This window comes from Tachypleus tridentatus, chromosome 10, assembly GCF_004210375.1.
Source record: "Tachypleus tridentatus isolate NWPU-2018 chromosome 10, ASM421037v1, whole genome shotgun sequence".
Lineage (NCBI taxonomy): Eukaryota > Metazoa > Arthropoda > Merostomata > Xiphosura > Limulidae > Tachypleus > Tachypleus tridentatus.
This window is the reverse complement of record NC_134834.1, coordinates 62,484,002-62,503,010: the sequence shown is the minus strand read 5'-3', so window position 1 is coordinate 62,503,010 and position 19,009 is coordinate 62,484,002. Positions and strand designations below refer to the sequence as shown.

The following is a 19,009-nucleotide window of genomic DNA, read 5'->3' as shown; positions in this document are numbered from 1 at the left end:
GAGAAGTGACCAACTGAGAGAGAAGCTTCTGACTTTTATGTTCAGTTGAGGGATTTCTTAAATGTTCTGACAGATTGAACATGTGAGAGTTTTATGATTCCTAGGTAGAGCAGGTGAGCATGAGAATGCAGTGAAAGTGGGATAATTTGTTAGAATTATATTGAGAACAAATAGTATATGTGAATAATATATTTGGAATTTTACATCAATACAATACAGTCAATGTTTGAAGTTATCAAAAATTTATGCATTTTATTTATTAAACTGTTCAAGTAAACAAAATATTAAAACATAAATCTAGCGTACTAATTTGATTGCACAAATTTCACAAAGTGCTGATAAAATACAGAGATATCACAATAACTCAATATTTATAGGTAATGGACAAATTATGACCAAATGTTTTAATCAACACCATCAAATTTAACTCCAAGTCACTTGAATTTTCTTGAGAAGCAAATTTTTTGTTGTCTAGTGGTTATAAAAATAAATTAGTAGTTAAAACAGCTGTAAGAAATATAGTTCTATTTTTTTTAATTTTATCAGGTTTTGGTGTTGTAATACAGTCACATTCGTTATTTGCATGGGAGAAGTATCATATTTTACTACATATATCTATATTGTAGAACAATTGCATTGCTACATACCAAACTTCTATAAAAGTGTAATGTTACATTTAGATGAGCTTTTAAATAGAACTATTGAATTAGAGATTGATTGATTATTTGTTTTTTTAGAGATTGATTAATTATTTGTTTTTTTTGTTCTTTTTGTCAGTCTCCTGTAAGGTACATTCAACAGGTATGTTGAAACTTTTTCAGTATTTATGTGCTAAATTCTTCTTAAACTTTAATATTTAATATTTGATCTTCTTTTAATTCATGTAAAAGTATTTGAAGAAACATCTCTAATTAATGGAACAAGTTACTGGATTAGGATAGTTAATATTACAGTAAAGCTCAAGTTATATATACATTTGGGACAATGGAATGAGGCCATGCAATTTGGAATAGTGGCTTGTTTTGTAAATTGAAAAATAAGTAGTAGTAACTTTAAAAATTGAACCAAATGTAGAAAAACATGCCATAATAAAAAAGAATGAAATAGTTTATAATTAATTCAACATTTATTGTTATTTGTAATTCAATCAAAATTATATGAATTTTAATACAGTAATAATATATCAAAATAAACTATTTCTGTATAGCATCATTTATGTTCTAAAACTTACAAGCAAATTTTGGAATTATTGTTTTCAAACTATAAATCTTTTCAGTACTTAAGAAACATAAATGTCTTTCTTTTCTTCTGTGTCAGGTATCTTGCTCTAATGATTTATTAACCAACTCAAAACTTTCTACAAGTATGCATGCTGTAATATCTTTGGTTGACTCATAATTGGTTTATGAATGTTAATTTTACAAAGATAAGAAAAGAATATTCTTTGTAAGTGGATACAATGTCCAGTTTTAGGATTAGATGACAAAGTGGGATACAGCCTTATTAAACTGGCAAATGTTTTGAAAGCTATCAGTATGCAGAGGGACCAGACTGAAATGTTTGACTGTATTTTTGCTTGAATATTTAAAGCTGCTTGAATTATTTAGTTTTGGTTTTACTTTTTCCAGGGTAATGGTAGCATAGCAGGTGCAAAAGAATTTGTAAGTTCCTTAATCACTTTTATATTATGTACAAGACAGGTGTGACTTAATATAGTCACTTTTAGTTGAGTCAAATCTCTAGAAAAGTTTCATAAAAACATTTGAGATATTAAAATAACAGAATTATATTTTTCACATAGAATTTATTAAGTTGATTGTGATTAGTAATTATTGATTCAATCTATATTAGTTTTTATGGAAACTGGGACTTCATTTAATCTCTTAGAAAACTGTATGAAAGGATATATACTCAAACTATTTCATTTTTATGCAACATGTTATGTAGCACATATATGTACATTATTTAAATGCTAGTGTTTATAAAAATATACACTTTTCTTATTGTAGAAATTTAAATCCTCTTATTCTTCAAATACCTTGTATATTCTGTTATTGTTTTTTGTTTTTTTTAATTTATACATTCATAATTTGTACATCTTCAGATAACAGGTCCACCAGGACCACCTGGCCCACCAGTAAGTACTTAATTTTGCCTTTGTAACTTTAAAATATATCTTTGTTTAACTTGTAAATAGAAGTAGTTGTAAATGTTGTCTTTGTTTTTCTGTGTGTTTCTGGCATACTAGTTACCTATCAAACTTTTGTGAAACATCACATACTCATACTTATGAGTAATGTAGGCTGTGATCAGTTTAGGTGAGTGTCTGTATCTGCTATTTTCATTTCTTAGGTGTAATCCTTTTATATAGTGTTTAACAACATAAAAAAAGATATTTTACATTTTTACCACCATTTTCATTATTATTATAACATCTTATAAGTAAAGTCATAATAAAGTACGTTTGTACTTTAAATTGTCAGACTTGTAAGTTAAACAACTATAACATATCCAGGCAACTAAGAGGGATTATTAGTAATAAAGATCTACATCTGCCTATAGCATAATATAGATGTAGAAGTAGAAAGCAAGGCCAGTTAAGCTACTGAAGTAAAATAAAATTCATTATTTAAGTATAAAGCACTTTTCCCAGTTTTCTGCTAAGGCTCTAAAACGAATTAAGCAAAAAACTTAGTTTTGTTTATACATGTTTCTTGTTTTATTTTTTTGAGCAGTGTTTCAGTTAATACTTTAAACTAAATGCATTTGTAATTTGTGTTGTTTTTACCTAGGATATAAATATAGATCTTGCAAAACTCCTATTCTTTGTTTATTCCAGTAGAAAATAATGTTTCCAAAACATACTTACCATCTGCTGATGCTTAAAGCTATTGCTTGACTGCCAGGGTTTCCATCTTTGCTCGTCTAAGCACTGGTCTGATTTTTCTCACTTGCTCTAATCTTTTGTACCCCTTTCAGTTGCCCATGGCAATGTATTCTCCATCTACATCAATGCACCTTCTATCCTGGTATTGTATATAAGCATCTCATTCAGATAATTTTATCACTCTTTCTCAGCAAAGCATTTATGTGTTTCACTACACAAGTGCTGCAATAATTAACATACTTGGTTGCAACGTTTGTGTTGTCTAGTGATTTTCTTTGTAAATTATGTTTAATAATTATTATTTCAAAACGTAGTGCAATATGCTGTTTTCAGGCATGAATTCACAGGTCACTGTCATATTGTGGAGGCTCATCAGCCCTCCTCTATTCCACCTCTATTATCTAGTATCTCTCTCTCAAAGGTCGGAAGTGGGGTCACTCTCAGTTGAGGCTGTCTGTGATCTTGTTTGTTGTGATATGGAGACATATATCTGAGGCTGCTTTTGTAAATGATCAAGAACAATCTGGAGATAATTTGGACTCTCTTTTACTGGTGCCTTTGTTTACTAAATCAGCTTCTCATGAGGCCTATTTGGATTAGCTAACTCCTGTTCCATTTCTTCAGTTAGTCAGTTGGGTTTGTAAAGTTTGGGGCTTACTCCAGTTGCCTTTGAATCTACTCCATTCTTGATTGCTGAAAGGTCTGAGGGTAACTGCATATTTTTTTCTTCCTTCATCTGATATTACTGCTCAGGCTAGGAAACTTACTGCTTTGTTACATAATTGGACAGACATACCTTGTCCCCTTCATTTGTCTGAATTGCATGTTTTGGCTTACTACTGCCAGGTGGATGTATATTTCAATTCCACAAATTAGATCCTCTTTTGGATACATGAGGTTCAAGATTGGACCATGCAATCACTTTGATCAAATCAAAATTTCATTTGACCCTTACTCCTCTTCTGAATATTTTTTTCACCCCTCCCTCCAAAATATTTTGTTGAAAGTCTATCAGTGGTCCCTAAATCAATTTAAGGATGACTTGGGTCTCGTTGTGGCTTCTTTCTTAGTAAGATTGTCAGTTTCTACTCTTTCTTTGGTTTCTTGGTTTGTATGGTGTTGGGGTTCATTGGGTAGAGATGTCTTGTTGGAGGGAGTTTATCTACCTGGTGTAGCTCTCCTTGACTTACATAAGGCTCCTTTTCTTATCCATTTATGTTTACAAGTATCCCAGAGGCATCAAAATCATGAATTCATGTTACCCTCTTGCTTTCTTTCCTTGTTATTATTGGCCTCCAGCTCGATTGTTTATCACATGTCCCAATCCCTGACTTCTGTTTCTCATTCTATGGATTCTCAGAATATATTCTATTTTTCCTTTCAAGGCTCTTCCACTTGGTCATATGATCACCAGTAGTGTCAGTGATTATCCTAGGTGGTGGGGTCTAATGGAGAGAGATTATAACAATTGAAGGACTCTTGTAATTCCTTCACCACAGATCCATGGGTTTTTCAGGTTCTGACATTGGGGATGATAATTCTGTTAACTTCTCGACCCTTTTTATTCTCCCAACCTATGGTATTTCCACCCACAACAGATCAGTGAAATGTGGGTTTTCTTTCCAAAGCTATCAGAAAATTATTGGTCGAGGGGTAGTAGTAAGAGTTGGCCTCATTCTTCTGGGATTTATTCCTACGTATCTGTTGTGCCCAAGAAGACAGGAGATTGGTGGTTGGTTGTCAACCTTTCTCATGTCAACCAATTCTTAGATCCTTCCAGATTCACAATGGAGTCCTTTCTGAACCCATGTTGGCATACTTCACCAGTTCTATGGATGATCAGATTCAATGATTTTGAGGAAAATCTCCTCATTCTCATAGTGAAGTCATCATACAATTATCCATGTTTCGTGCAGAGGGGTTAGGTTCTTCAGTTCAGGGATCTACTCTTTGGCCTAGCATCTGCACCATATCTTCTGCAGAGTTGTTTGAGTTTCTATTTTGTAACCTTCATACTTGGGGCCTGTGCACACCCCATTATCTAAAGAACTGGTTGCTTCTGACACCATCTCATCAACTGGCAGAACAACACAAATTGTTTCAATAGCCACCAAGGCTGGCTTTCTTATCAGAGCCAAAACATCTATTCTCTTGCTGGCTTAAAATATTGTTTATCTGACCATCTAGGAGCTCACTAAATGATATTACCTTATTATACTGGACCACAATTTGTGGCAGTTTTTTTTTTTTTATTAATATTGCTTTAGTATATTGTTCATGGAAGGAAGTCCACTACTTCTCATAATTCCAAATGAGGAATGGTCTCATCCTGGCTGGGTCCTTGGTTGAGCACAGTATTCTGCATTCTATCCATAATTCCAGGGGCAAGTGGAATCCTCTTTGTATACTCAGATGTGGAAGTGATAAAAAATGTTCATAATTTCAGACTGGATTTCTTCAGGTAGAGGAGAAAGTTTGTCCACATTGGTATTGTTTACTTTCTCATTATGATTTCAGTTGTTTGGAACACGTCACTCTATGGCTACAGGTTAGGATCCAATCAAAAGTATATATATATATATGTATATAAAACATTTCAGTCCAATTGCCATAGCTACCAATGTAGAATACAGGGACAAAGACCCATTAATTCTAACCACAAGCTGTGGAACCTTGACTATCAGGTCAGCTCCAACCTATAATGACAGTTACTTATATTATTCCACCCTTGATATAGGAACTTAGTTCCAGATGAAGAGCATATCTGTTCTTGATGTAGGGCAGTTTCTCTACTCGGGTACCACTTTTATCTTGGTCTACCCCTAATCTTTGTAAATGCTTTCTGTATGGATAATGCCCTCACTGGCCCTTCCTCCTTCTCAATGTGAAATGATAGCTATGAGTGTCAGCAGATGTCTTGGAAGTTAACATTTTCTTAAATTGAAAATGCATTTCCTGTAATATTTTTTATGGTAACACTCTCCCACCCTTCTTCCCCACTAAAACCTGGTTTTTTAGACTGGGATGGCATCAGTCTTGAAAAAGTGATAAAATTATCTGAATGAAGTACTGATATACAGTACCAAGATAAAGAGCTCATTGACATAAGTGGACATTATATCACCAATGGTCGTTAAGTAGGATAGAAAAGGTTAGGAGTAATCAAGAAAAAAATCAGACCAATGCTGAGATGATTAAACATTGACACTCTGATGGTCAAGCAATAGCTATAAGTGCTAGCAGAAATACATTTTGAATCTAGGAAAATGTTTCCCATATACAGTGGTCTAGTTATTTTTCTTATTTTAAATTCAATTGAAGCATTATGTTATACCTCTTTAGGGCTTCAGGGGAATTCAGGGTCCACCAGGAATAAAGGGTGACAAAGGAAAAGATGGGGAGAAAGGGGAACCAGTAAGTCATAACACATTTTTGATGTGTTTTTAGTTTATATCTTATACTTCTCTACTAGTAAAGGGGGCTGCTTATATTGAATTAAGGAAATATATTTATCCTGTTGGAAATGGAGAGAAAGGAAAGCTTGTAAATGATAGTAACTTGTTTAAGTGTGTTTAGATTTCATATTTTACTTTTTTACCAGTAACTCTACTGTATTGAATCAAGGAATTCCTGTATTTATTCCACTGAAACATGAACTGTTATTATAATAATTAAGAATAGAACTACACATGTACATGGTCAAATTATTGTATATAAAAAGTTGAGTTAAATGTATTTTTGAAATAAATATAGACTAACAAAGAAAAGGATAAATAGGATTTAAATGGGCTGACAGATAAACATGCTCTATAGTATTATTCAAGTACATGTTTATTAAATGTGTTTATCTAGGGTGAGAAGGGAGAAAGAGGAAACTCAGGCCCAATGGGATTACCTGTAAGTAATAGTGATACTTAATAAAAAGAATACTTCCTAATGGTTTTTTTAATTTCCTACTATTCTGATAGTGAAAACATCATAGCAAAGTAAAGATTATCCTTTGAGGATCAGTGTACGTTAGTGATCTTACAATGCATTTTAGCCTAATGTAGAAGCTGTTGTTAAAGATGTAACTGCCATAAGTAAATTCTTAATTATATTTTAATTATTTGTTAATTTATGAACCTAAAATTTTAAAACAATACTTTAGTATTATTTAATCCAGTAACTTATATATAATCGATTTTAACATACTCTTCACTGATGGTATGAGTTCAGAATTCCAATCGCTTATGGGAATAAGATTGGTTGAAATTCTAGTGTGCAGTTTTTTCTTTGTTATTGGAAATCCATATATTAAGTCAGCTCAAAATTAAGCACAAAGAAATAGTAGCACCAATGTCATATTTTAAGTGTTTTGTATTTTCCAATTATGCTTGTATTACAGGGTCCAAGAGGTTTAAGAGGTGAAACTGGTTTTCCTGGACTTGATGGTTTAGCAGGGGACATGGTAGAGTTGTTTTGGTTTATGAATTTTTTGTGTTTGTGTTTGTGTTTGTTTAAATATTACAGGAAGGTGCCTATCTTTTGTGGTGTGAAACACACAGAAAATTAAAGCTTCTCTTAACTGTGAGCGGAATATGTTCAAACTACTTTCCTGGTAAGTGATATGAGAATAAAGTTCTTGGTACATTATTTATATAAACATATAACAAAGCCAGAAAATGGAAATTATTTTCAACTCTATTCACATCACTCTTGCTAAATTCTATTGTCTGAGGACCCCCTTCAGATTAGCAGTAAGAAGACATTCATGCTCAAAATTAAACTTTATTCTTTGGTTTGGAGAATCCAAATTTAATTAAATTCAGTGTGCTCTTTTCCATGAACTGAAAGCTTGGTTCATCTTTAATAATTGTTTTAATAGTTTTAACAGTTTAGTTTGATAATAACCATTAGTCAAATTTCCAAAGTATTTTGTCTGCAAAAACAGACAATTAAAGATATAATACCTAACTAAAAATTAGGAAAAAACAAAGTATGTTGCTGTATTTCATAATAGCCAGTATTCTAAAACATTGATATTCTCTTATGTAAAAACTTCTCACATTATCATATTTTTTTAATGTACTTAACTTTCATTTTGAATTAATCCTGAAAGTTTAAAAAATGGCAGCCTTTTATTATATTGATATTTGTCCATTATTTTAAAGTTAGGTTTTGTGTATGTGTGTGACACCATGAATTCTAATTTTCATATGGAAGAGTCAATTGACCCTGTCTCTGCTGTTTCAGTATCAGTCTCATCTGTGGATGCATTCTTTTTGTTTGGTTCTTAATTATGAGTTACACTTTTGGGCACAGTGATGAACACAAGTCTGTCATATATCAGTGGCCTAGCATGGCCAGGTGATTATGGTGCTCGACTTGTAATCTGAGGATTCCGGGTTTGAATCTCCTTCACACCAAACATGCCCACCTTTCAGCCATGGGGAAATTATAATGTGATGTTCAATCCCACTATTTATTGGTAAAAGAGTAGCCCAAGAGTTGGAGGTGGGTGGTGACAACTAGCTACCTTCCCTCTAGTTTTACACTGCTAAATTAGGGTCAGCTATCACAGATAGCCCTCTTGTAGCTTCATGCAAAATTCAAAAACAAACCATCATACATCAGGATTTGTAATTTCTCCTCTTTGGTTCAAGTTATGAAATGAATTCTTAGGCCCTGACTTTTCTCGGTATCATTCTGTCAGGTAAGTTATCACTATTTAATTGCCATTATTGCATAGCCTGGGCCATATTTTATGACAGTTGACTTACGAAGACATTCATTCATTCTTTGACTTGGACATTTTTGTATGAAATTTACCTTTCTGCTTTATTTGGATATTGTGTTGTTACAGAAAAATTGTTATTAGTTATATATTCCTTATTAAAGTTGGAGACATTATATATTTTTCTAATTGTCTCATTTGTTTGCCTCCAAGTGGCTCAGTAGTAAATGTAGTTTCAATACCTGTGGCGGGCAGAGCCATATAGTCCATTGTGTAACTTTGTGCCTAACAGTAATCAAACCATATGTTCCATTCACATCTTCATGGATCACTTTTCTCAGACTTTCTCCATGTTAAACTACTGAAGTTAGTTCTTCTGTGAGTACAGGTGTGAAATTATTTAACATTTCATTTCCTGTAATATTTTAATAAAATTAGCAACTCGTTGTCATTGGAATTTTCTGTTAGTTGTTGAATTATTATTCTAAAACAGAAGGACTTCCTTATTTCTGAAGAGTTATCCTTTTCTTCATCTAATTTATATAGTTTTTGCCAATTCTTCAATTTTTAAAGCATTTGTCTAGGGCTAATTTACTAACAGAGGCAATTTTATGAGGAAAAAACTATAAAAGTGTGTCCTAGTTGGGCTGATGTCTCTATTAACTTGTTTCATTTTTTTTCCAAGGTGTTCTGACTCAAAACATATTTTTCAGGTATACTCATCTTCCATGAATACATCTCCATCTCTTTAAACACTGTTCTTGTAGATGTTCCTCATGTCTAAATTTAAACATCATCTATTCTTATTTAGTAATTTTTCTCCTTAATCCTGAAATTCTATGTCTTGCCTTCTTCAATATGATTAGTTTTCCCAAAAAGTTTTGTTATTTTCCTGTTGACTGGTTCCACATCTGAACTGATACAATACTCTTTTTTTTTTTTTATTAGTGGTAGGTAATCCCAAAACTTCTACAGTTGTTGAAAAATGAGAGTTTATTAAATATATCACAATACTATGGGTAGATAGAAAATTAGTCTAATAAACTACTATCACTTCAGAGATAATTTGTTTACCATATTTCTAGAATATACATATTAAGGTGTTTGAATACCTTCACGAATATTCATTCTGAAAAATATGTTATGATTATGATTATTTGTTATTTAACTATTATTTTTTACATTTTTATGTGTTTGTGAGAAATTGACTTATTTAGCCCATTAGATATGTGAAACTAGAGACATGTAAATGACAAACAGTCTTCATGAGTCCTAACATATGTTTTGAAACAAAGCTTAACTGCATTGGCTGGTATTTTTGTTTCATAATTTCTATTTAGTCCATTTTTGATTTTAAATTAGATACAGGTTAATATAACTTTTGAAATCTATCTTGTGTTTGCCTGGACTAGCTATGACTCAGTACCCTGGACTGTGAATCTGCTTATTCATGCTTAATGTCTATTTGTCATAAAGTCACACACTGCACTTTAAAGTCATAGATATATTATAATAGTCATGGTCAAATCTCCTAGCACTATTTGATTAGAATAACCCAAAAGTTCTTAACTAGCTAACTTCCACCTAGTTCAGTCATTCCCAACCTTTCTGTTTTGAAGTCTCCCTCATACACACTGTATACAATCTTTGTCCCTCTTCTTTGCTTTTTATCTATATGTAAGCACACATGTACAAATATCTGAAGTATATGAACCACAATGTAGAAGTGAACATATCTCACTAGTGCTAAGATGTCTGGGATTATATTCATAACATCATTGAGTGAAATCATGTAACCTCTAGTGAGTCAAGCCTTGTAGCTTCCCTGTCATTTTTGACACTGTTGTAGTTTATTAGTTCAAAATTAGATATGGTTAGTGCATAACCCTTGTGAAGATATGGCAAATATCTAATAAAAAGAAACTTTTGTCTACTGTGCATCACTTCTCCAGGTAAGTTTTATTTAATACAGTAGTGCATCATTTGCATCACGTCCATGGCAGCCAAAAGTCAACCTTAGGAATCTTTATGACTCTTCTTGCTATTAACCTACACATTTGATATCACAGTGTTCAGATTCTGTTTTCTTTTCCCTCAATGAAATTTGATGTGTCTCATATATTTAGTATTTCTGTTAATAGGGTTTTAAATATATATTTATAACACTTGAAAGTTAGTGCTTTGTATATTTCTGTATCATTTGTAAAAAATAAACTTTATTTCTGATTAATATGAAGTGCTTGTGGAGATTCATTAATTAGAATGATAATAATAGTTTATTTCAGTATAGTATTACTATTGACTTACAGGTAAATAACAAGGGTATGTGTATTTTGACAGTATGTGTTTTTGTTTATACAATTTAAGTGTAGGAAAGTTTTCTAATCCTAACTTATGTTGAACATTATGATAAAAAATTATTTTTAGGTATTTTATTTTATGGGATTGCTATTTTTATTGCTTTGATATTCATTGTATAAATATTGATTTTTTTTTTTACTATTTTGACTTATCTGTAATATTGTGTTTGTACTGGTATGATTGTGCTATTACTTTTTGAAGCTGTTTGTCTGTTTAGTAATTAGCCATGTTTTCAGAATGTATTTTACAGATCAAACCTGTGGTGTCTTCCTCAGCACTGTGTCCTGTCTTTCCCTTGTGTCATGATGTGATGTATATTTGTGTATTTTGGCAGTGGGAACAGTGTTTTAAGTTTTAAAGAACAACAACAAACATGAATGGCATAAACAAGGCAACACAAAAATGCATATACTTACATGTACTATAACAGTGAGATCAAAGCCTTTCAATACTGTTGTTATCTAAGCTGCTGGTATTTTTCTCTCTGTCATCAAGCTGTGTTTGTTATTTTATATTAATTAGTTTTATATTTTTTTGTAAATTGTGTTCTCTGTTTTCTATTTTTCAACCATTATCTTTCTTTTTTTCACACCTAGTTCTGTTTTTATTTTCTACACTTCTTTGAATTCACTTCATGTTTTATATTTTTTGTTTTTATTATACATTTTGTTTTGTAATTTGCTAACAATCAGTTATGCAGACATCATTCTTAGTAACATCTACACCATATTTTTTCTACCACTAGGGTCCTCCAGGGTTGGATGGCATAAAGGTGAGCTTATCCATCAAAGTTTCATTGACTTTAAGATTTAACTTGAAGTACAGAAATGTATCAAACTTAACTAGTTAGAAAAGATATGAAAACTTCATTAAAGACTTAATTAAATTAGAAAACTACTGTTTTAGTAATGAACAATTTCGCAAATTATTTTTTTTATATTAATTATTTTTGAGGAAATTATTGAAAACATACTTTATATTTCTAATATTTTGTCATACAAAAGAACGAAGATAATTATGGTTACATCTGCATGCATGTAGTCTTGATGATGTGGGCTTGATATGTTCAGCAATTTTCAGCAAGGGATTTTGTTGTGTAAGGAAAAGATTGGAAATATACAAAGCAAAGTGAAATGGATATTTCATGTTGCAGTGTAAAAATAGTTTTACATAATTCATTGGCACTGTCTAGAGGAAACTCTTATTTTAACAATAGGGTGACCAAGGTGAAAGAGGCAGCCCAGGGGAGAAGGGTGAACCAGGGTTGCTGGTATGTTAAAATTTTCTACATCAGACTTTTATGACTCAACTTTTATCAGACACATTAACTTGACTTTTATTTATCCAGCAGTTTGTTGTTGATTTACATATAATTATTTCTTTGTATTTTTGTTTGTTTTAAGAGACATGACCAAAAATTATAAATGTTCATTTGAAAGTTTAAAATCGTCTAGTTAATCAAAGATATTTTTAAGAATATTAAAGTAAATGCTTTAATAAATCTGGGTACAAAAGTATTAAATACTTATATTTAGTAAAAATAAATATTTTTATCAACAAATACTTTAACGTTTTACTCGCTAATTCAGTTTGTAGAGATGTGATATACAAATGACTATAAGCAACTGAGAAAATAAAATGAGATATTTGCAGATGTCTCTTATTTGTGTTTTGTTTATGCATTAGGTTAAGAAATGCATAGTTTAATTTCAACAGTACATAGAGCAGAGAAGTTAATTATTATATTCTGTGTTCAGGAACCCATTTATTAAACTTAGAAGTTTGAAAAGCAAGATATTCTTTACCTTTAGAATTTAAACTAAAAATGGGCATTCTTATATCCCATTTGGGAACACTTATAAATTGTACTGTAATGCAAAATTTTGAGCTATGTAATAAATCTACAACTTGATCTTTGAGATCCAGTATTCTATCAACTTGGAATACCAACCTTCACCATATCATGTTTGACTCATACATAGAATATGTTAGAGACATTTGAAATGGGAAAGTGTTTATGTTACAAGTTGTGTGAATAGCCACTCAGTTCCCTTCTTTCCTCATTATACTAAAAACTTCTTGAAGTATTATGGTGAATTAATATGTTTTAGACTGTTATCTATAAACTTACTGAGAACTTTATCTAATCACCACTAATCTAACATCTCACACTTCTAACAATATACATATAATACACACTAATACATTATTTATGCTTTGTTTTACTAAGGAACTGATAACATCCATGGCTTGTTGGTAAATATTACTGTCTGTCGTGTAATTTCCATAACTATTGCAACTAAACACCCAAATTATTCTGTTACTAACTGTCACATCAATAAATACATAACAAAATTTCACTTTCCCTTAAGTCACTTTCATCTGCATTCCAACAAAATAGTTCATCATTGTTTTCACATGAATACAAAACATTTGCCCAGTTTCCTCTTTTCTTTTATACACACAGTTTCCACTGTTAGCCAGACTTCTTCAGAAGTTTTGAACTATTTTTATTAGTTGTAAATTGCAATACCATAGTTTGTTTATTTTGTTCTAATTCATAAGCACAGTTTGTTTAAATATTTTAACAAAGTTGCTTGGTTGTAGTACTTACATTAGTCATAACTTGTTGCATCTGTATAAATGAACTTAAACTTTTTACAACTACATTTGAGTATCACAGTTCATATTAGTTATAATAAATTTATTCCAAATGTGTTGTTAGTTGCATCTAGAAAACAAATATATTTTATCTTTGATTAAATTTTTTTTCAAATACTATTTATATCACTGATAATTTTATAATAGAACTTTAACATATGTTGTCTAAGAATGTTTTTAAATTATCCTTAATTTTTGAGGAAAAAAAAGGTTTATTTCCAAGTAACGTTTTTGATACTTTAACTTTGTTTTTAAAACAAAAAATTCCTGTTATTTTTCACGCTTGAGAAAACATACAAGATTATATTTTTGCAAAGTAAACTTTAGTTACTGATGGGGAAAATTTGTCATTATTGCAGGTTCATGCTTTTGCTCCATGGTTTTTGTAAAATATCTTGAATTAGGCTAAATTTTAACGATGTTGATTTAATCAAAATGTAAACAAACCTAAAAAAAAAACTTCATGATGAAACTTTGTAGAATGGACAGCAACTGCCTGTTGTGGAGACACAAGTGTAGAGGATGACATTTCGAAAGTCTTCCTTAAAGACAAAAGGCGAAAAACTTTCAAAACATCGTCTTCTACAGTTGTGTCTCCACAACAGGTAGTTGCTGTCCATTCTACAAAGTTTCATTATGAATACTTTGAGTAAACAATCTATTAAAGAATAAGAAATACTTTCAAAGTTTATCAAAAAAAAAAGTGGAAGATCTCGGTAATATTTATTCCAGATATATCCTTTAGGTTAAAAAAAACTGTAGTTTTAAGAGTAACTATATTTAAAAATTTCACTACCAGATTTCTTGTGTGAAACAATGATATTTATTTTGTTGAATGTTTAAAAAAATTTAAAAGACTAATACTTTTGAAACCAACCAAAAAGATGCTTTAAGTGTATTTTCTTCTTCTAGGGGTGAGAAAAAAACATTACAGAATATGATTGAATTGTTGCTATTCCAACAGCAAGCATACAGTAATTTAAACTGTACTACTATTCATTGTTTTATTAAAGATATCCAGGAATCATTGTCTGAAACAAAGTAATTCTATATTTGTTATATAATTATGTTGTTACACTTTTAGACATTTTCATGATTTTACAAAAAAAAATACAAATTCTTGGAGGAGGAGGAGTGGAGAAGAAACTTGTGTATTTGTATTTAAAAATACAGCAATGCTGCTTTCATATGCTATAAATAACTAACAAAAATATTGACCAGCAATAGATTTAGTAAATTTCATAAACATAAGTACTCTATTTATAATGGCTAATACTTAATGGCATTTATTTCAAAAACAATAACAACTTTCATTTCACATGTACAAATTACTTGTAACTGGTTCATCAGGTGAAAAAATAAATTTTATAATAAATATTAAAAACAAAAACACTAGCTACTGTGCAAGTAGTTTTTCACTCAATCTAAAGTTTAGAAAGAACAGATTTAAACAATAACAATACAAAGAAACATACAATAAAGCGTGTGACATGCGAATGTTTAATAACATTGTTAAAAGAAGACATTATAAAGAAAGTCTTAAATATAACTATAAATACTGCATCTTTAAAATAATAATAATAATGATAATAAATACAAAAAACAATTTGAACCTGGAACTGATTAGATTGAGAATTTAATAATGTTTCAAGAAGTATGGAGCTGCTGTTATTCTCATTGTGTAATTGGATACAAGATGTGGATTGGCAAGCTAACTTAAAAACTTTAAAATTCTCAAATCTAGAATCACAGATTATGAAGTTTATGTTAAAGAAAACCTCTCCATTTTCAATGATCACTCAACACTACATAATAACACCAACTCCTTCCTGTTGCCATTAATTTGATCAATTCCAAAATCTGTTTGTTTTTTATTTTATTATAATTATTTTAAATATGCAGCATTTATAGTTATGTTTAAGCCGTTCTTTACAATGTTTTATCTTAATAATATTAATAACCATGTGTATGCCAATACATTTCCTTGTATATTCCATTATATTTTTAGTGTTTAAATATGTTCCTTCTAAATGTCCAATTGAATATGAAAACTGTTAGCTAATATTGTTTTTGTTGGTTAGAATATTGTGAATTGACTTCTTGAGGTTTTAATACTAATTACGGGATTAAACTAATTCTCTAATGTGTAAGGTTTTATCAAGTTTATATCACTATAAGAAAATACATTTCGGTAATCATTGAGCAAAACAAATGATTTCTGCAAACAGTGATTTAAGTTTTCAAGCTGCCCTAGATATGTTCTTACTAAATATAAAAAACAACAAATGCCTAATTATAAACAAAATGTAATCCATTCTCCATACATAAAGACATGTAAACCCCCATGGGATAACAGTCTCTATTATCAACCTAGTTGAGAGATGATACTACTGGAAACTCTATTTCCTAGTCAGCTGATCATGGTATAAAACTATTATGTAATGTGAAGTTATATTTATGTATTACATAGTTCAACTCATCTGGATGTCAAGAAATGTGACTTAAATATTTATAAAAGCTGAATAGCTTCAAACAGTGAGAGTATGGATGTGTGTGTGTATCTAAAACCTGTACCAAAAGTAAATAGTACTTTTCTTTTTCTTCTGTCCTTTTTTCTTATATAAAGCAGCTTCACATTAAAGTGAATCAAATAAACCACAATTATTGCTAGAACATAAACACACTGCAATACATTTGAGAATGCTGTTGAAAGATACATGAAATAGAAAAAAGGCCATGGAAACATTATTCATTAAACATTTTCTATGATAGGAACACATGAAAACAGTACTTACAATGGTTTTAAAAGATAAACTGGTATCTGTGTACTGAGAAGCTATAACTTCATATACAAGAAGTAACTAAAAATAAGTCTTTAATCTCTATTATTTTGTTTTTGATACTGAAGAGTACTTAAAGGAAAAAAAGTTACAGGTAGGACTTGCATAAAACTGTGGCCAAAAGATCATGCTAAATAACATTTCTTCTCACTGATAAATTTAAAATTTTTACAATTAAGTTGACACTGTCAGATTTTAGTTTTATCAGTGTTGTATGAAGTGCCTGTGATTTTGTTGTCAGCATGTAATGTTGTTCCTCCATCTGTCCATTGCCTGTGAAATGTCACTGCTGTGTTATCTGAACATGTGTTGTGGTTTTACTAACACTGGGTATTGCACATATGTTTAATTTATTTATTATCTAATGCTTAAGTAGTTGAAGTTTAAACACTTTTATTGGTGTTCTTTACATGTTATATGTTTTATCAGGAGGTATACTGAAATGTATTCTTATAAACAGGGCTCAAAAGGAGAAAAGGGAGAAATAGGACCTGCTGTAAGTTAATTAGATTAATTAATTAATTATATTAGTTAATTAGATCAACTGTTTTGTTCAAACACTTTCATTATTTCTTGTTTTTTATTTGATTTTATAAATTTAAGCAACTAACTCATATTTTTCACATCAACAACTGCTGTTATGAGAAGAATCTTCATAGCAATTGAAGTTTTTAGAATTGTAAAAGTATGTTCTCTACTTGTTTTTTATTTATTAAGTGAAAAGTTAAGTATTCATAAAGGTTCGAGTTTGTACTGCTCAGCAAATTAAGCCCCATGATACTTTTAAAAATTGATTTGTTTTGATAACAACTTATCAACAGAAATTGTTTTATTGTGTTGTTTTTTTCAGGTTTAATACAGATTTGTTACTTCATTTCTTTATTTGGGGAAAAGTTGCAGTGTGTTTGAAAATTGATACTTGTTTTAATACAGGTCAAGAATTGAAAATATTTCATTATCCATTTTGTTATACTGCATACCTTATGGTTTTTCAGTGCTATTAATCACTTCAGGTTATATTCTGTACATTTTAAAGGGGGTGGCAGGGAGAAGAGGAAAGAAAGGTGACAAAGGAGATAAAGGTGATCAGGTAAGAAATCAAGAGTTTTGAGAATCTTTTTACCAGGTATTTTGTAACTAGAAATTATCTTCCTTGCATAGCATCAGGTAGAATCATTTGTTCTTGAATCATGCTAAAGTAACTCAAATTATTCATTATGTTTTAATCATATTGTGCAAAACCTTCAATGACAAAGTGTGCATGGTTTCCTTTGCATCAGATGAGGTAAATGTCAGAAACCTCTGCATAAATCATAAGATCGGTAAATCTGTCAAAATGTGATGAAATTTTTGTGTCCATGCTGGTCAAAACAGTACTTGTTCTCTTGTTAATGTTAGCACTAAAAATTTTTATTTATTCTTTATGAAATTAATTTTGTTTCAGTGGTCAGAAAATTCTAGGGGCACTTGTGTCAGAAAAGACTGCCTGGACATTCTTGCTTGAGTATGTTAGATGGTACTTCACCAGACTGTTGGATTTCAAAATACTTAGAATACTAATTTAACCCATTGTGATGTGTTTCAGAAGAAACTGAACTGTCCTATGAGCATTTATTAAGTCTTTTATGAAGTTTTTCGTTACTAAGTACACAGCCTAACTCTATGAATGAAGTTGTGAAAGCTGTGTATAATAATGGATGCAATTTTAATTCACAGGGGGTCCCTGGCTTAGATGCTCCATGCCCTTTAGGAGTTGATGGACTACCTCTACCTGGCTGTGGATGGAAGCCTCTAAATGTGGTGAGTTTGCAAGATATCTGAAAACAAGTTTAACAGAATATTATAAACATTATTAGATTAGTACCAGATCTGTGCAAAAAAGTAAAAACAGTTTAAACTTTGTGCGTTTATTTCTTGTTTATTCTTAAGTAACCATTCTATTGCTACACTTTAATAAAAAAAAGTAATAATTATGACTTTGTGCTTAACAATTAACCATTTGACACTGCAACACTTTCACAGTTGACTTATGGCTGCAAGCATATGTCACAGTCCTATATGAGAAAGTATATTCTTATAGTGAGGCTGTTAGGTGATATAGAGTAAAGAACACAAAATTTCAAGTAATGGAACAAAGATTGCATGTTCTGCATAAAACAGGAAAAACAATCACCAGGAATAAGATTTAACACACCAATGAATTTTAAAACCATAACCGTTTGTTTGTTTGTTTTTAAGTTTCGCACAAAGCTTCTCGAGGGCTATCTGTGCTAGCCGTCCCTAATTTAGCAGTGTAAGACTAGAGGGAAGGCAGCTAGTCATCACCACCCACTGCCAACTCTTGGGCTACTCTTTTCCCAACGAATAGTGGGATTGACCGTCACATTGTAATGCCCCCACGGCTGGGAGGGCGATCATGTTTGGCGCGACGGGGATGCGAACCCGCGACCCTTAGATTACGAGTCGCATGCCCTAACACGCTTCGCCATGCCAGGCCATAAAACCATAACATAAGCCAACCTAGTTCAATGTCTTTCTTCACTA

The 19,009-nt window shown here is 31.0% G+C and overlaps 1 protein-coding gene across 21 annotated transcripts in view; it reads left to right on the top strand.

Moving 5' to 3' along the window:
* Positions 1-19,009, top strand: part of LOC143229430 (uncharacterized) — a 252,158-nt gene that overhangs the window by 221,301 nt on the left and 11,848 nt on the right. For 20 of the 21 annotated variants that reach the window (XM_076461752.1, XM_076461751.1, XM_076461749.1 and 17 more), the window contains 11 exons: positions 778-801; positions 1,629-1,661; positions 2,105-2,137; positions 6,230-6,301; positions 6,740-6,784; positions 7,275-7,337; positions 11,710-11,736; positions 12,181-12,234; positions 16,926-16,961; positions 17,502-17,555; positions 18,182-18,265. In XM_076461752.1, the coding sequence (XP_076317867.1) occupies positions 778-801; positions 1,629-1,661; positions 2,105-2,137; positions 6,230-6,301; positions 6,740-6,784; positions 7,275-7,337; positions 11,710-11,736; positions 12,181-12,234; positions 16,926-16,961; positions 17,502-17,555; positions 18,182-18,265 (525 nt within the window). The remainder of the gene's footprint in view (positions 1-777; positions 802-1,628; positions 1,662-2,104; positions 2,138-6,229; positions 6,302-6,739; positions 6,785-7,274; positions 7,338-11,709; positions 11,737-12,180; positions 12,235-16,925; positions 16,962-17,501; positions 17,556-18,181; positions 18,266-19,009) is intronic. The other variant, XM_076461748.1, reaches the window with a different exon arrangement.